We start from the raw sequence: 18393 nt of genomic DNA, 5'->3' as shown, positions 1-18393 counted from the left end.
GAGAACCTGTTTGTAGGATATCTCTCTTAATATGCTCATTCCAAGGCACAATAGTTTGTCCCGCTTGATACTTGTAAGGAATGCTATGCATTGATTAGAGTTACTTCACCAACAATGAAGCTTCAAACTATACTTAATGAACTAACAATGCTGCTCTATAGGTGCACTGAAACCACATAGAAAATAGTTGAAGATGCTTTCACAATAATTCATAAAAGAAAAGATGAGGTCTCAGGTCCTCCTACTCTTGCACACGTATCTGCAATCTTCTATGGTAAGCATAGATGTCACCACTTTTGGCTACTTGTCATAGGAAAATTATTGATGCAGAGAATGTAGGCTTCAACCGCACAAATAATGTATCAGATGTTTTTCACCCCTAGGAACTGCAACACCCTATAAGATGAAACAAAGTGATATTATTGAGAAACAGTTGGCTTCAAGAATAATTAATTCACTGAGATCAAAGATGCGTATGAGAGGAGCCCAGTCAGCAAGCAAGAAAACTGTCGGCGAAAGAAATGATACATGTACGATGTCAGACCAACAAGGATATGCAAGTGCACCATGTGTATTTTAGCAAGTATAGTCTTCTTCACTTCTAGAATGCTGCAGACTTCTAATTTCCAGCACCAGCAGTCTTCTACATAGGCGTGGATGTTACTCGTTTAAAACTTTGTCCTTTATTTATTTTGCCCAATGACAAATGGTCACCAAAGTCCCTTAATAATTCATAACGGCATTTTTTCGAATAAGTTGAAATATTTTAACTTCTGGCACAAACATTACTGCTACACCCAAGACACCTGTTACTCCTGCTTGTGATATTCATCTTACTTTGGGAGCTCCATCTGTTATAACCAATCTGCACTAATATCTTACACGCAACTCCCTACTATGAAACATGGCTTGTCTTGATACCCCTGAAAGTCGTTACTTCCAACATACCGCTGTCTCTAATGGTGTTTGGAAATTTTATCTTCAGATCTCTTGCATTAAAGGCATGAGCATATTGACGCTTAGCATCCTGTCGTCGATTCTATCCAATGACCCTACTTTGTTGGTATCCGAAAATGTGACCTGTCCAATTATTGAAAAACTATCATAACTTGCTCAGACGTGTCGTCTTGGCTTCCCACAATCTTTCATAGCCCGCAACTTCTATTCAAGGAAAACTACAGTTGCCAAAAATGTTAAACGCCCGCCCAAACTAGCTCACACAAAGAACCTCTGTAGCGCTTCTGAAATAACAATTACTCAATACTTTCTTTCTCTTCCGAGTCAGTTTACTAGGCCTGCAATATTACCTTTTCCACCTGTATCGAGCACTTCTTAAGCTGGGTAAGGAAAACATGAATGTGGGAATTTGTGACTGAAGAATAATATCTTCAAGCTCGGCTTCTACAAGTTGCAGCTTTCAGAAACTAAATATCTCCTCCAGTAATAACCAGCTCTTCAACAGTTATCTAACATTTTGTTGGTTTTCAAGTCTTTACCAATCTGCAATCAGTAACTTCTGTCCACCAGGCACGTACACTGAATGTGTTGATGATACACCAATTTGTCACCAAATCCTTTCGGATAATACCACTCTGTGTTGAGAACCTGTTTGTAGGATATCTCTCTTAATATGCTCATTCAAAGGCACAATAGTTTGTCCCACTTGATACTTGTAAGGAATGCTATGCATTGATTAGAGTTACTTAACCAAAAATGAAGCTTCGAACTATACTCAATGAACTAATAGTGCTGCTCTGTAGGTACACTGAAACCACATAGAAAATAGTTGAAGATGCTTTCACAATAATTCATAAAAGAAAAGATGAGGTCTCAGGTCCTCCTACTCCTGCACACGTATCTGCAATCTTCTATGGTAAGCATAGATGTCACCGTTTTTGGCTACTTGTCATAGGAAAATTATTGATGCAGAGAATGTAGGCTTCAACCGCACAAATAATGTATCAGATGTTTTTCACCCCTGGGAACTGCAACACCCTATAAGATGAAACGAAGTGATATTACTGAGAAACGGTTGGCTTCAAGAATAATTAAATCACCAAGATCAAAGATGCGTATGAGAGGAGCCCAGTCAACAAGCAAGAAAACTGTCGGCAAAAGAAGTGATACATGTACAATGTCAGACCAACAAGGATATGCAAGTACACCATGTGTATTTAACCAAGTATAATCTTCTTCACTTTTGGAACGCTGCAGACTTCTAATTTCCAGCATTGGCAGCCTTCTACATAGGCGCGAACGTTACTCATTTAAAACTTTGTCCTCTATTTATTCCAGCCAATGACAAATGGTCACCAAAGTCCCTTAATAATTCATAACGGCAATTTTTCAAATAAGTTGAAATATTTTAACTTTTGGCACAAACGTTACTGCTGCACCCAAGACACCTATTACTCCTGCTTGTGAGATTCGTCTTACTTTGGCGTTACTAATTCGTGCGGAAGCTCCATCTGTTATAACCAATCTGCACTAATATCTTACACGCAGCTCCCTGCTATGAAACGTGGCTTGTCTTGATACCACTAAAAGTTGTTACTTCCAAGTTCCAACGTACCGTTGTTTCTAATGGTGTTTGGAAATTTTATCTTCAAATCTCTTGCATTAAAGGCATGAGCATACCAACGCTTAGCATCCTGTCATCGATTCTATCCAATGACCCTACTTTGTTGGCATCCGAAAATGTGACTCGTCCAATTATTGAAAAACTATCGTAACTTGCTCAGACGTGTCGTCTTGGCTTCCCACAATCTTTCATAGCCTGCAACTTCTATTCAAGGAAAACTATAGTTGCCAAAAATGTTAAACGCCCGCCCAAACTAGCTCACACAAAGAACCTCTGTAGCAACTCTTTCCTCATTAAAGATTGCATCCACAGCTATGCCCAACACAAATCTCTATCACCACCATTATATACGTGAAAATCTGAAATCACTCTTCCCCATCTTCACCACTTCGAACATGATTTTGTTATTTTTACTTACACGCAAACTCAACCGGCTCAAGAAATATTGCACAGTTACAATCTTTGGAATACTTTGGTCCATTTTTCTTACAACTAGCAAGCCGTTTCTGTGCCTATTTGAAGATGTTCTGTGCGGGGGTGCCTCCAATGCTTGCTGGAATGTCACCACCATTTGTAACTATTGAAAATCACTTCCCAATCTATACCGGTGGAGAAAGAAATTGTTTTTTGCTGACACAAACTCTTCTCGACAATCGATTTTGTCGCCTGTGCCTTCTTGGCATCCACCACTAACAATTTTTTCTTTTTGATCCCCCTTGGATTCCGAAATGGGCCTCGAAATCAAAGAAATATATCTCTGTAGTTTAGACAGCAACAAGACTTACACATCCACAACTATTTGCATTGTCTTCGCAGTTCAAGAAACGAAATTTATTTTGAAGATCAGAGACCATCTTCAATGCATAAACTGATAAAATTGTGATGCTTCACATTATCATGCATTTTCAGAACAGGATTGGCTGCATGTAGCTAACTATTGTGGTAGTCGCTCATATTTGTAAGCGTTATGTAACTTAATTTAAACACTTCTGTTATGTCTTCCAATCTGGGGTTATAAATGTGAAGGCCTAAACCATAAATGATGATATTGCATCCATAATGGGATTATCTGCACATTCTCTAGGTGAACTATAATTTGATGAATTAGGCCCATTCCATTCTACTGCTCTGTAATGTTTTTCGAATGTTAAGCTATGATGGACTTTAATGTAGGTGGACTTTTCACCTTCCTTGGAAACTATATTCAACTCCCATAGACCATGGTTACCTCAGTCAATGCATAGCTACATGCTACTATTGCTGTAGTTTTTTATGAATCTCCCAATTTGATAAATTCAAGTGATCTCACGAGCGGCTAGGAAAACTAGTGCTAATAATTATTTTCTGAATAGACCTCACAGGATGGCAAGATTTTTAGCTCTGATACCACTATAATATTCTGATCCAGATATTAGCTGGTTTCTCTTTGAGCAATATATATAGTAACAAAACTTGGCAGACAGTTTCTAGCACCACCGATAACCAGTAGAAATTCCAATAGAAATTTTATCAACTTCTCTCAAATACAACATTCAAATTCAGATATAAGCAAAAATGGAATACAATGCTATAATAAGACAAGAAGATTTCCCACAAGAATGTAACCATTATTTCACAATAACATCCAAGATGTCGAACAGATACCCATGAATTACAGACTAATAATACAAAACTCGCAAACTCTTATAATATCTTCATCCATGTCATTTGCCTTATATAGCAGCAATATAACAACCAGCAACTAAAACGTTATTGTATTATACAACAGCAATACAATAACCAATACACAGAAACCAATCCTAAATAGAAATTCAACAGTTGGATTGGAACGATAGGATAAAAATCTATAAGCGTGAATGAAACACCCGAAGTAATGTTCCCCAGGACAATGGGTTTACGTCCACTGTCTGCTAGCACGAGGGGCTACGTCCTCCAACTAGCTGAATGCTGAAGCTTTCTGAGACCCTCACAAAAGAGGGAATCTAAATTGAATAATAAGAATAAAAACCCCCCTCAACCATGAGTCTTTTCCCCTTTTAATCACAAACTGAGACTCTTCGACTTCCCTTTGGCCTTCGTCTTATTCCCCCTCGTCCTCCTGTGACCACATGGAATATTAATTTGACCTTTAATAATAAATATCCAGCTCACCTAGTCCAATTTAATATTGTAAATTTGTTCTTTCTTAATAATTCTAATGTCCCCAAAGAAGGGACATTACACAAAAGTATCGCTGATAAAGGAGTAGAGCTTGGCCTTGTGGAAGTTAATTGACATTAATGTTAATGTTATACTATCATATTCAAGATCACCTTACAAAATAATGGGAGTGATGGGATGTCACATTCGTGAAAATGGCTGACAGTCAATTCAATCCCAAGGATCCCTTCAAAGTTTAATGCCTCTTCTAGTTGCTAGAAGATTGCACGAGTGCATGGGAAGGGGTGTGAATTTGAATGGAGTGAAATGTTGGGAATGGTGAAAACCACCCAAGAAGTACGATGGAAAGATTGGCAAAATCTTTTTAACGAAAATGAGCATTTGTTTGTGTGTGACGATGGACAAGATTTTAATGAATAGGAATTGGTGGGGCAAACATCATTCCGAAATCATTACATGTGCACTGTTGACAGAGCATTTAGGGCATGGTGGAAAGGTTTTTGGTGCAAGTAGTTGTGCTTTTGAAGACCCAATTCAGCTCTTGGCTTTAAAGATATAGCAGAATGAAGAGTTTGTTTGAAAGGTTGTAATGACCCGTACCAGCACTATAATAAACCTAACCAGCAGTGGATTTTTCCGTTTTCCCTTTAATGTAAATCTCCGAGTACAAACCCACTTAACAAATAACCAGAAATATGAATAACAGATGATAACCCAGATAGATATTTGCTCAAACTCATTCTTAAATAATATATTCAGAAATACATCCACATGCAGATGAAAATACGGACAGCAATAAAACCCAAACTCTCTCCAATTAATCTGCTTTTTTCAAAATGATATTAAAGACTCAAGCATATGAAAACGCAGTACAAATCAAAAGCACTAAACCAACAACTTGTCAACAATCCAGAGGCACATTATTGCATTATACAGAAGCAATATAACAAACAGCAACTTCCAGATAACTTCTAAAACGTTATTGTATTATACAACAACAATACAATAACCAGCTAACCACAATCCAATCTTATACATAAATTTTACAGTCAAATTGGAAAACAAGAAAAGAACCTGTAAGCACAAATGAGACACCTGAAATGATATCTCTACGGACAATGGGTTTGCGTCCACTGCCTGCCTACAAGAGGGCCTATGTTCTCACACTAGCTGAAAACTGAAGTTTTTTGAATGACTCTCACAAGAGAGAACGGAAAATCAGAATAATAAATCAAGCATGCCCAACATTGAGCCTCTTTCCCCTTTTAATACACGAACTAAGACTCTTCGACTCCCCTCTGGCTTTCATCCTATTCGCTTGTGGCTCTTCAACTTCCTTATGACATTTCGTCTTATTCCTCCTTGACCGTTTGCCCTCTTTATAACATCAAATTGACCTTTAAATAATTTGAGTTGTCGTCTCATAGTCAATTTTAACATTATATAAAATAAATCTTCAATATTTCTAATGTCCAAAAAAGAGGACATTACAAATCTCCCCTCCTTAAAATTGCTTGTCCTCAAGCAATCAATAACAGGATCCCATATGAGCCTACAAGTAGCCTAGTAGTCCAAATGGAAAACAATTCCAGCGACACTGCGATGCAAGATGTCACTCTGAAATCTATCTATCTACCGGATCCCTGGATCCCATATAGCTCTCTAAAAAGACTGCACCTGAAAACTGATCAACACTGATCATCACCATATTCAACCTCAAACTTAATAGGACCACAATAAAATCCTCGTCCAACTATAGATACAATCTACCTACACCTAGATCCCAAACTCTGTTATGCTGCCTCGCTACTATGGTGAGATAGAAATATATCCAGGGTCCATGTATAATCCAGTAGCATGTGAAGACCTGAACTAAATGGATGATGTCAGAAATGAGCTGCTCATAAGCTGAAACCACCATCCCATGGACATCAAAATTCATATTGTCGGCACAAACTTGGAGAATTCCCAAGCGCATAGGTGCTATAAAAATATGAAAGATGTTGAGAATCTAACCACAAACCTCACATAAAAACTCTATCGAGAACTGTTCAGAGGCTGATGAAGAAAATTCACCTAACTCCTAAATGGGGTGAAATTGGAAAACATGTTGGGGCTGATCAAATGACAAGCAACAAAAGTTGATTCATCATTCCCATGCTGAAATCCGGATTCACTGCTAGGATCTGAGCTAGGATCCCAAAGTCTGAAATCAAGCTCTTCCTCTTCATGGCAAACAAGAGATGATCCTTTATTTAACACAAAAAGAGGATTGTCGGACGTCCAATCAGCAACAACTTCAAACATAGGGTTGTCAACAAGCTGAAAATGTTTTGAAGTTTTGTTACTTAACCGTTTGGGGCAGCTATCCAAGTCATACATCTGCTTAATGCTTTCAAGTTCGTCAATGACTTCCTAGAAGAACTCCTGCCTCATTCTATTCTCATGTTCCCAAGAGTGTTCCATGAGCTTCATTTGATTTTCTGCTCCCTATAGAGATAACTGAGTTTCACTCAGTGCCTCCCGAACATATTTAAGCCTCCTATTGAGATCCTCAATCTCGTCCTTTTCCTTATTTGACAATGTTGCATAAATCTTAGCAACGTTAAGAATATAATCCTTGCCGGACAGCAGATATAAGTAATCTGATTTCATAGTCTCGAGGGCTGTTTTGACCTTCTATAAATCGGCCACATGCTAGTCACCTTCAACTTCCCTTAGGACCTTCTTGTAGAGCTCCTCAACCAACTTGTGGGTACTGTCATACTGCACCAAGGATGCCACAACCATGTATTTACTAACTGTCAATTGATTCTGTAAGGCATGTATTTCATTATCTCCCTGCTGAAACTATTCATTGTCTTGCAGTGTCATCTTAGATTGTTCCTCTAAATTCATATTCCGAGTATCATGAATATATGGTTCCTGATACCAAGGTCCCAAACTGTTATTACCTTGTGTGCAATTTACTCCATTATTCTGCTTAACAAAGCTCACCTCCAAATCACCAACGAAGAAACTTACACCTTGTATAACATCTTCTACGTAATTGCGAGAAGACTGCAAATCACTGGTAGTTGTCTGCTCTTCTATTTCAAGACCATCCAAATGATAATTCTGGTCTATCGAAAATTCCTCGTACACCCCTGTGTGTTGTTCATTTGCAAGGAGATCCTAGACCAACTCCAAATACCTTCTTTTTGCCATATCAGTCCTATTTTGCTGCTTGAAATAAAAATCCGTATAATCACTGAATGGTAAAACATTCTGAATTTGAGTAGGAAGTTTTTGATACTCCTTGTAAATGTTGAGTATTTTTCTTCTTATATCTGCTGATTGGGGTACCCACGGTCCAAAATATTCAACTCTTTCTTCAGAATTGCTATAACTCATAGAGACATCTTGCAAGGGGATTTTATTCGAACAATCTAACATTGGTGGCTGAAAATGAATTGATTCCTTAATCATTGAATGCTCAAGAAGTTGTGATAGTTGATGCTTTTCTTTTCCTACCTTCCTTATTTTATCACCATCATTCCATGGTTATAAACTTCTGCCATCTTTGTGAGTAAATGCATCTGTGACGTTTGTGGCTGCCAATGAATTTGAACTATTTGACAATTTTTTTCATACTCGTGATCCATGCGCACTCTTCAATTTTGGCTCATGTTTGGTCAATGACTTTGTGGTCCTACTTGGTGCCCACATAGAATCCATCCAAGTATCATCCTCATTTCGATTCTTTGTCTATAGCAAAACACTTTCTCTTGGATTTGGTCTTGAGACAAAAGAGTGGAATCCATTATTTATAGAACCAGACTTAATTCAAGTGGATGCCAACTCCTGTTGTTGCCAGGCCTTTGTTCCCTCATCAAACTTGTTGTTGCCAGGCCTTTGTTCCCTCATCAACAATTAGTTCCATTGAGCCCTTGGGAGTATATCCTATCTGCATGCTCTCATGACATGTATTTCAAATTCTTTGCCTATTCCCAGGCCTCTCCACACTTTTATCTGATCCTGTAGCAACTTTACAAGGTTGCAACCCCAAAGAGTTCTTGACTGTTGGATGAATCCCACAATTGGAATGTAAACTCGATTTCTTTGTCTTCAATGTTTCTTTGCTCTGTACAACTTTTGTGGAACATGGAACTCTTTTATGCTTACTATAGTTTGGCAACTAGGAGTATCTTTCTATCCATTTAGACTTTGTCAAATCTGTGAGTATCAGTTTTTGCACAACCTGTTGTACTTGAGGGTTTAATCCCAATGTGTACATGTCAAAGATGCCTTCAGAAAGTAGGTCCTAAAAGTTGGTTAAAGCTTCTTCAAATTGGACACTGTTAAACATGCACTTTAAGCTTTCTAGAACTTCCATAGCATCCACTAAAGATACATACTTCATTAAGTTTGTTTGATCTTGTGTCGTCAAAATTTCCATAAATGAGTCAAAATTTATTATATCTTTCAGTTCTACCAAAATTAGTGGTGAATGACAACTTTGCAGAACATCATATTTTCCATAAGAGAAATTGTCCAAACGACCATTAGGCTTTAAAAAATTATTTGAATGCTCCTGATAAAATTCTTCATTATCCATTCTATACTTCGGTTTTTTCTTCTCTCTACCAAGTAAATACTCATCCTCATTCTAAAGCTGTGTGGAGGAGGCTACTAGCTCAGAATCAGCCTAAGCTACAAAACCAAAACTATTATACTTATTTTCTACCAAAAGTGAACTTGCCTCTGATTCCTCTTCACACATTTTGGATTATGATTAACTAATAAGCACACTGCCAAGTCCTATCTCGGCAGCAACAATTGGAGTCTTATATGCAAAGAGAAGATCCTCTGAAGTTAGTGATAGATAAGATGTATCTTGTTCATGCAAAATATAACTAAGGCCTTTGGTAAGTTTTTCAATTGAAGGTGGTCTTTTTAATTTTTATCTGACTTGATATTGCCAATGAATTTCAAACACGTGGCATCCTCCTTCACTCATTTACGACAAACCAAAGGAAGGCGTGCAATCGTTTCCACCATATCAACCAAACATTACCTAGTTGTTCCAGCATCCACGTAACGACAATGAATTTATCCAGACACATCTCATCTCTATTTCCAGCTCCTGAAATACACTCGGCAGCTCACAAATTTAAATCTTGAATATGTAACGACACGTTCCCTTCTATTCAGCTATTACGTTTTCCTTCTATTTAAGGTTATTCTTAATTCGCGTGGAGTGCCAGGTGACGTTCGAACAGTGGTAGTATTCTTTTTGGATTCCCACGGTAACAGTTTCTTTGTTCCACACGGAGTTCCAATTAGTGTGCTTCCACTATGGCGCTTGGCAATTGAATTTTGTTCCTACAGTTTAGACATACCATAACTCCAAACTCTTAGAATCTTATCGTCCAAACTCAACTATACCACTGTCACCATAGCTTCTTCCGGCCAACCCACTATTTTTGTCCTCATCAAGGATCAATTCGATAACGGTTTTGTAAAGAAGACGTCTCTCCTTCTTCACTCAAACGTATCTCTCCTACACTGGATCATATCTGGTGTATGTTCGGTTCAGATACTGCCAACTAGGCGTAGATGATTTCCAGGGCTCCCACCACTATTGTCACAATGGCACTTATAATGACAAATCTCTACACTACTAGCTTTCACTGAGCTATTTGATGCCCAAAGGGATATGTTTAATCATGTCTGACAATCCACTTGACTCCAACCTGTAGCTTCTATACCTTCTACTGAGAATTTGACAGTTGGTTCCGATTTCGATTCTTCATTTGATTAAGCCGTTGTGGCTGCATACTATAAGCTTTAGACAGAGCAACTCCTTTATCAAATATAAGCTCCTTAGCTCAGATTGTCAAAGTACATCAAAACTGTATATGTATATCTACAACTAGGTGCCACCTTTAATGTCCTGAAAACAATTTTCAAATATAATTTCTCCGACAAAAGACTAACTTTTTAGTAGATACTTAATTCTGCTTCTTACAAAATTTGTCTGCTGATAAATTTTGATAAGGATTTATTATTGATTTCCCATAACCATACAGGCTAGCAGAAAGCACGGTTCTGATATAACTTCATAGGCTGGGAGGAAAACCAACTCTGATACCACTGTAATGACCCGTACCAGCACTGTACTATCCTAAATTGGATTTTTCCATTTTTTCTTTAATCTAAATCTCAGAGTACGAACCCACTTAACAAATAACCAAAAATATGAATAACAGATGATAACCCAAATAGATATTTGCTCAAACTCATTCTTAAATAATATATTCAAAAATACATCCACATGCAGATGAAAATACAGATAGTAAATAAAACCCAAATCTCTTCAATTAATCTACTTTTTTCAAAATGTTATTAAAGACTCAAGCATATGAAAATGCAGTACAAATCAAAAGCACTAAACCAACAACTTGTCAACAATCCGGAGGCATTTTATTGCATTATACAGCAGCAATATAACAACCAGCAACTTCCAAATAACTTCTAAAACATTATTGTATCATACAACAGCAATACAATAACCAGCTAACCACAATCCAATCTTATACACAATTTTACAGTCAGATTGGAAAACAAGAGAAGAACCTGTAAGTACAAACAAGACACCTGAAATTATATCTCCACGGACAATGGGTTTGCATCCACTGCCTGCCTGCACGAGGGGCTACATCCTCACACTGGCTAAAAGCTGAAGCTTTCTGAATGACTCTCACAAGAGAGAACTGAAAATCAAAATAATAAATCAAGCATGCCTAGTAATGAGCCTCTTTCCCCTTTTAATACACAAACTAAGACTCTTCGACTCCCCTTTGGCTTTCGTCCTATTCCCTTGTGGCTCTTCAACTTCCTTATGACATTTTGTCCTCAGTTACCGGATTCGTCCATATACCCACGGATCCGGATTCGGGTCCAATTCGGATCCGAATCCGCGTATGAATCTGTGAGGACTTGGGCAGGATCCGTAATCCTGCCTGTGGATCCGTAAGGATCCGCAGTACGGATCCTACTCGAATCCTCCAAGATCCGCGCGAATCTGCGGCAGGGCCCAAATAAAGAAGCAAAAAAGTGGGCCCAACTTCATTTTTTAATTTTTTTTTCCTAAAGGCCCTAAACCCTAAAAACGACCCTCTAAATCACAATGCAAGTTCATTTACTCTCTATTTTGCTCTCTCATACTTGCTAGTTTGAAGTAAAGTGCTTGGATTCAAAGGAGATCGGTTGTGGAGCTTCAAATACCTTGCAAGAAGTGTTTAAGACATGCATTTCAACCATATTCTTGAGTTGTTTCATAGATTATTGATTTATTTTTAGTTTTCCAAATTTCCAAGTTTTTGTGTAAGTGCGAAGCATGGTTTTCTTTCATTTTTTTTTCTAGATTGCAAGAATAGAACAATGGGTAGTCAAGACTCAGTGGGTGGGGGTGGGGCTGCATCACCAAGCTTCAAAATTGATAAGGGGTCTCCTTTATGGAGACACACAACAAGAGTCGCACAATGTCCTGGGGGTGGGGCATACATATGGAAATGTAATTATTGCAACATACAACATAGAAGCTCCTATTCTCGAGCGAAACTACATTTTTTGGGCCCTGCAGCGGAAGGAATTCACATGTGTCAGGGTAGTGATAAGAAGGGATTACCAGCTGCACAAATAGCAGCGTTAGCAAAAGAGCAAGATGATGCTGATAGAGCAGTTGCAAAAGCAAAACGTGGTGCTTCCAAAAAAACAAATACACCAACACCATCATCCGATCAAACAAACACAAGAAAACATCCTTTTTTGCCTATGCCAACTACAAATGATGAAGATGAAGACGCATCTCCACTCACACGCAAGCGAGGCCCACTAGATAGGGCATTCCAAAATGAAAAGAGAGACATTGCTGATCACAAAATTGGACGTTGTTTAATTGCAAATGGTGTTTCATTTAATTTTGCTAGATCACCTTATTTTAGGGAGATGGTGGAAGCAATAAATGATGCACCCCATGGTTACAAACCGCCTAGTTATGAGAAGTTGCACACTACCATATTACATGATGAGAGGAAAAATGTAGAGGCTCAACTTCAACCAATAAAAGATTTTTGGGTTCAATCGGGTGTGTCTATTATTTCGGATGGGTGGAAAGATTGTAGAAACCGTCCATTGATCAATGTTAGTGTTGTATGCCCTAAGGGGGCAATGTTCTTGAAGGCAGTTGATTGCGAAGGGCAAGTGAAAGATGCAGAATTTATTTCATGCATTCTCGTTGATGCCATAGAGTCAGTGGGTCCGATAATGATGTCCAAGTGGTCACGGACAATGCAAAAGTTTGCAAGGCTACAGGGATAATTGTAGAGTCTAGATATGATCATATCTTTTGGACACCATGCACCGTCCACTCTCTCAATTTAGTGATGAAAGCAATTGGCACTGAAATAGATTGGGTGAAAAGGATATATGAGGAAGCTAAAGAGATGTTTGTGATAAATCACCACATGTCACAAGCAATTTTTAGGAGTTTCTCAGACTTGGAGTTATTGAAGGTAAATTTGTATATTTAATATATAATTGAATATTATTGGATTCCACAATTATTAATTTTTGTTGTTGTTTACATTAGCATGTTTTAATTTTTAAATGTATTACTAACTTGAGTTTAACATGTTCTTAGGTTGTTGAAACCCACTTTGCCTCTCACACAATCGTCTTGAGACGACTTGTGAAGGTAAAAGAAGCATTGAAGCATATGGTCATTAGCCCCCAATGGGGCGTTTGGAAGAATTCCAATACAACAAGGGCCTTACTTGTGAGAAGAATGATACTAGATGAGGATTGGTGGGGTCTTGTGAGTTATGTGTTGGAAATCACCAATCCAATAATGGCAATGCTTCGCTTTGCAGATAGTGATGAGCCATGCCTTGGGGATATTTATGATTCCATGGATAGTATGCTGGAAAAAATTAAAATGCTAAATTTTACGCTCTTTTACAACAATTTTTTATTTGAGAGATATCTAGATTCTAAAGTTTAAATTGACATATTCACTAATTATAATTATTATTCATATTTCATATCCTAGGTCATACAGAGGAGGGAGAATGATCCTGAGGACACCCTTTACAAGAAGGTGGAAAAAATTGTTCATCATCGATGGAACAAGATGACCACACCTTTGCACCTCCTTGCATATGCTCTATCCCCAAGGTATTGTAGTTCTTATTAAATGTTTGTGCTTATTTTATCCAATGTTTTTGCTATTGATATTTGATAGTGTTCAATTGTCTTTTGCTATCCCCAGGTACTATAGTGCAGATGTACTTCGCCTTCCAGGTAGAGTGCCACCATTTAGAGATGCAGAGGTTGCAGATGGGTATAAAAGGGCACTAGCTAAGATATTCCAAGATCCAGAGATTGGGGCAATTGTGAGGAGTGAATTTGCTGCTTTCAACTCAGGTGAGGATTTCCACCCTATTGCCATAGCAGACCAAAGCAGGATGGGTGCCATCAAATGGTGGTACCTTCATGGGCAAGCCTTCACGTACCTCCAACCTCTTGCCATAAAGGTCCTATCCCAAGTAAGTTTGTAAAATTAAGCTTAAGGTTAACATTCCCAATTCCTTGAATTTATTATTTAATTTATTTATCTTGATTGTTGTATTGATAATTTTTAATTTCTCTTTAGGTTGCCAGCTCTTCTGCAGCTGAGCGGAATTGGAGTACTTACTCCTTTACCCACTCAGTCAAATGCAACCGGTTGGCTCCAAAAAAATCAGAAGACCTTGTGTTCATTCACAAAAATTTGCGCTTGTTGTCACGGAAGGATCCTAAGTACAAGAAAGGGCCCGAAAAGCTTTGGGATGTAGCACCCGAGACTCCTGATTTAGATATAACCATCTGAGATCTTGCTAGATCCACTTTGATTGATGTGGATGATGAGGAGGAGGATTATGAGTTAACAATCCCCTCTACTACGAGTGGTTTGGGTTCCTCTACTGATACAAATGTAGCACTTGCAGCTCATCAGTACCCCTCTAATATGGATTTTCTTGAAAATCCATTTGACAATTAAATCAAAAACTTTAGTCTTGACTCTTGACTCTTTTATGAGTAAATCATGTTACAAACTTTAAGTTTAATGATCTATATTTTGAATGTTACAAACTTTCACTTTCAGTAATTCAATGTGAATGTGTTGATTTTCTTTATAATCGTGAAAATAGATTAATTATCAATGTCATTGATCAAGTGTACTAGATTCATAGATGCATACTAGAATCATAGATTCATACTATGAAATGATTTAGTTTTAGAATTATGTATATTTCTCTTATTTTTTAGTATATATAATGCATATATATACATATATGCACGAATCCTCCACGAATCATAATTGGGGAAAAAAAAATCCCAAATCCACAGATCCGATTCACATGCCCGAATCGGATTCGTGTCACGAATCAGCAACTAACATTTTGTCTTATTCCTCCTTGACCTTTGCCATCTTTATAACATTAAATTGACCTTTAAATAATTTGAGTTTTCGTCTCATAGTCAATTTTAACACTATATAAAATAAGTCTTCAATATTTCTAATGTCTCAAAAAGAGGACATTACAAAGATGCAATGATGGAAGTCACATTCACAACAGTCACTAACTAGCAGCAACAGGTTTTTATGGGCCAGTATAGGAGCAGCATCTCAAAAGGTTTTTGAGATGCAAACTGCCCAAATGTGATAAAAGTTGTGTTGGAGCTGTTAGGGAAACACTTCATGGAAGCAAAGCATAGATTTTTACTAAATGTCGATATCATATCCCTGGTTTTAGCATGGGGGCTGGAGCTAATTGAGGATGTTGAAACCATCAGGCGGGTGGTGAATTCTCTCTTGGACAAGGACCTGATGTATGAAATGGAATCAATCTTTGAATGAGCAATCCCAGGAATAGGATTTGATAGATTAGAAGGCATCGAGGAACCTGAGGAGGCAAAGGAGTTTGGAATTGTTCCATTGTGCATTGACCAAGAAGGATTAACAACAATAAGTACAAACTCAAGGTACTCACAGCTTGGGAAGAGCTCAAATTGGCACTAAGTCAACAGGAGTTTGAGGAGAATGACAAGCTCATAGTGATGGAGATTCCTCAGCAGGTACCCAAATAGCATCAGACTACAAAAGCAGTGCAAGCAAGGTCTAACTGAGCTGGGTTTTCAAGTAATTGATGGAGTAGGGTTGGATACAGTGAGTCTTTTTGTGTTTACTTTTGTCAATGAATGTTCGGATGGTTTTTCTTTAAGTGTGATTGTTCCTTAGTAATATGGTACCACAATTCTCTATAGCTATCCCCACTCTATTTTTTTTAATGTGAAGGATGATGGTATGGGCTTAAATGAGACATTTGTAATGGGGCAGGCTCTGGTTTTAATGATGACTTGCAGCCAGCAATGGCTAAAAGGGAAGCAGTGTGGAGAATTCAGGAAGCTTTTTTTGAAGTGGCATATCTATTAATGCATAGAACAAGTGTATGGGTGATTGGGGACTTTTTTTTTTCTCTATATGGTTGTCGAGCAAATCTCTGCAAGTACATTGATGATGCAGTGCAAGGCAGGAGTATCCCCAAAGGAGATGTCCTAGCCCCCAACAATATAACCACACAACGGAAACACAACAGCAAGAAGCAATAATGCAAGATCTGATATCAAATCACAACTCTTTATTTATAAAATTACTGTTACATGCAATGTGTCGGGTTGTAAGACCTTCCCAGTTATGGCCAAATACAATAGCAATTACAATAATAGTTTTGCAAGATCCTTCAAGATCCAATCCAAACCCTAGCTAGTCCAGATCCACACGATGGTAGAAACCTCCAAGAAAGATCTCAACTTGTGCTCACAAGCCTATCAAAGCAATCTCCTTGTTTTTCAAGCCGCAGCTACTAGCTCTGCTCCAACTTCATCCAAGACCCAAGCGTAAATTGCCTCACATTCGGTGCTCTGTCCACACATTCACACTTCTATCACAATCTTGCTATAAACTGCCTCACATTCGGCGCTTTGTCCAAAAACTCAAGAAAAACTCGCCCTTCAGCTACCCCCCTTCTCCAAGATGGATGATAATGACTAAAGACTTCCCCACAACCCCTACTTATACCAATCCAAGCCACAAGTCAGCCCAAAACACAAATTAAATACAAATACATAAATTAAATGCCACAAGTCGGCCTGCAACAACAATTAAATGCCCAAAATTGATGTCTAAGTAAAACTGTGATATCTCCAAGCTCCGATTGAATTAGAACTCACGCTTCGAACCATAGTTAGAAATCTAAGTCCTCTTCAATCCCTGAAATTTTCATCCTCTAACTCATTGTAGAAAATTAATTACACGGCCTGCAACAAGCACCAAAATAATATATCTCCAGAAGCAAGGTAAAACGACTCAAACTTCAACTCAATCCATCCAATCACTATGCAATCATGAGGAAAGGTTCTCCAATGTGTCTCCAACACATACCTAACCATGAAAAGCATAACTCCACCAGAAATCCAAGCTCAGTGCTCCTGCATCAATTGAAAACTATAGCATAGTGATGGCAGGGGTAGTTGAACTGTTGAAGTGCACGCTGAATAAAGATGTATACCTGATATGTAATTTTGATATAGTATGAATAAAATATCTATTATTACTGACAAAAAATATTATGTTTAGCTTGTATACATGACGACCCTAGAAGATGAGGATGTATAACTGATATGTAACTTTGGTACAGTATGAATAAAATATCTATTATTACTGACAAAAAATATTATGTTTACCTTGTATACGTGACAACCCTAGAAGATGAGGGTGTCAAATGTGTATGACTAGCACTTGCACCTGAAGGAGCAATGGTTATGCAGATAGAAAACTACATGTAAGGTAATATGCTAGAGTACAATTGGATTGTGTATGGAAGAGAGGAGTTGAGAAGAGAGAAAATAATTAAGGTCAGATTGCATATAATTAGATCAAAGAGAGCAAACAATTAAGGTCAAATTTACAACTAATAAACAAAGAATTGAATAATATAAAATCATTATTACTTTTTAGATTCTCTTTGAACTGCCGCTAACCAATAGCTCTTCAATCGCCAATTAAAAACTGACAACCCCTAAACATATATTTGCTTGTTCTTATTGACAAATTGTAATTACAAATAAATTTTAATTTAAAAAAAAAGAAAAAGTACTGTTCATAGTGTATGATTTAAATTTAAAAACACTATAGTATTTATACCTAAAGTTTAATACATCCTAATGACTGTCTTTCATAGACACTAGAGGTTCTAGCAGTTAGGGTCCCAACTAATTATCAATTGATGGGAAATTTGAGAAGGGCCAATTCCTTTCATTTTCAATTGGTAGTCTTCAAAATATAAAATTTCAGATAGTATATAGCAAAGTGACACAATTTATTTTTGTAGCTGATAGAACAGCGTTGAATAACAAAAGAAGAAACAATTGGGCCTAAGTTAAGAAACTGAAGCAAATGCCTTACATTTTTAAGAAGAGTGTAACCTTTTGTAGTTGGCGATGTTGCTATAGAAAACTAGGAAATTTGATGAAACTAAAGGGAATGCCAAATATTATTTACAAAT

The 18393-nt window shown here is 37.6% G+C and overlaps 2 protein-coding genes and 1 pseudogene across 3 annotated transcripts in view; 1 reads left to right on the top strand and 2 right to left on the bottom strand.

Annotated features, from left to right (window-relative positions):
• Positions 1-18393, bottom strand: part of LOC149548017 (uncharacterized) — an 86707-nt gene that overhangs the window by 14001 nt on the left and 54313 nt on the right. The gene's annotated exons all lie outside the window — the stretch shown is intronic.
• On the bottom strand, positions 7439-12763 carry LOC149548019 (uncharacterized; annotated as a pseudogene).
• On the top strand, positions 13945-14749 carry LOC149548018 (uncharacterized). The gene is made up of 3 exons (XM_089793651.1): positions 13945-13960; positions 14087-14331; positions 14439-14749. The coding sequence occupies exons 1-3, from the start codon at positions 13945-13947 to the stop codon at positions 14652-14654; spliced, it is 477 nt and encodes a 158-aa protein (XP_089649777.1). The 3' UTR covers positions 14655-14749.

This window comes from Cupressus sempervirens, chromosome 7 (assembly GCF_028749045.1).
Source record: "Cupressus sempervirens isolate cs-2001-9-10 chromosome 7, ASM2874904v1, whole genome shotgun sequence".
Taxonomy (NCBI): Eukaryota; Viridiplantae; Streptophyta; class Pinopsida; order Cupressales; family Cupressaceae; genus Cupressus; species Cupressus sempervirens.
Note: the sequence above shows the minus strand (reverse complement) of the source record. Positions and strands in the feature narration are given on the sequence as shown.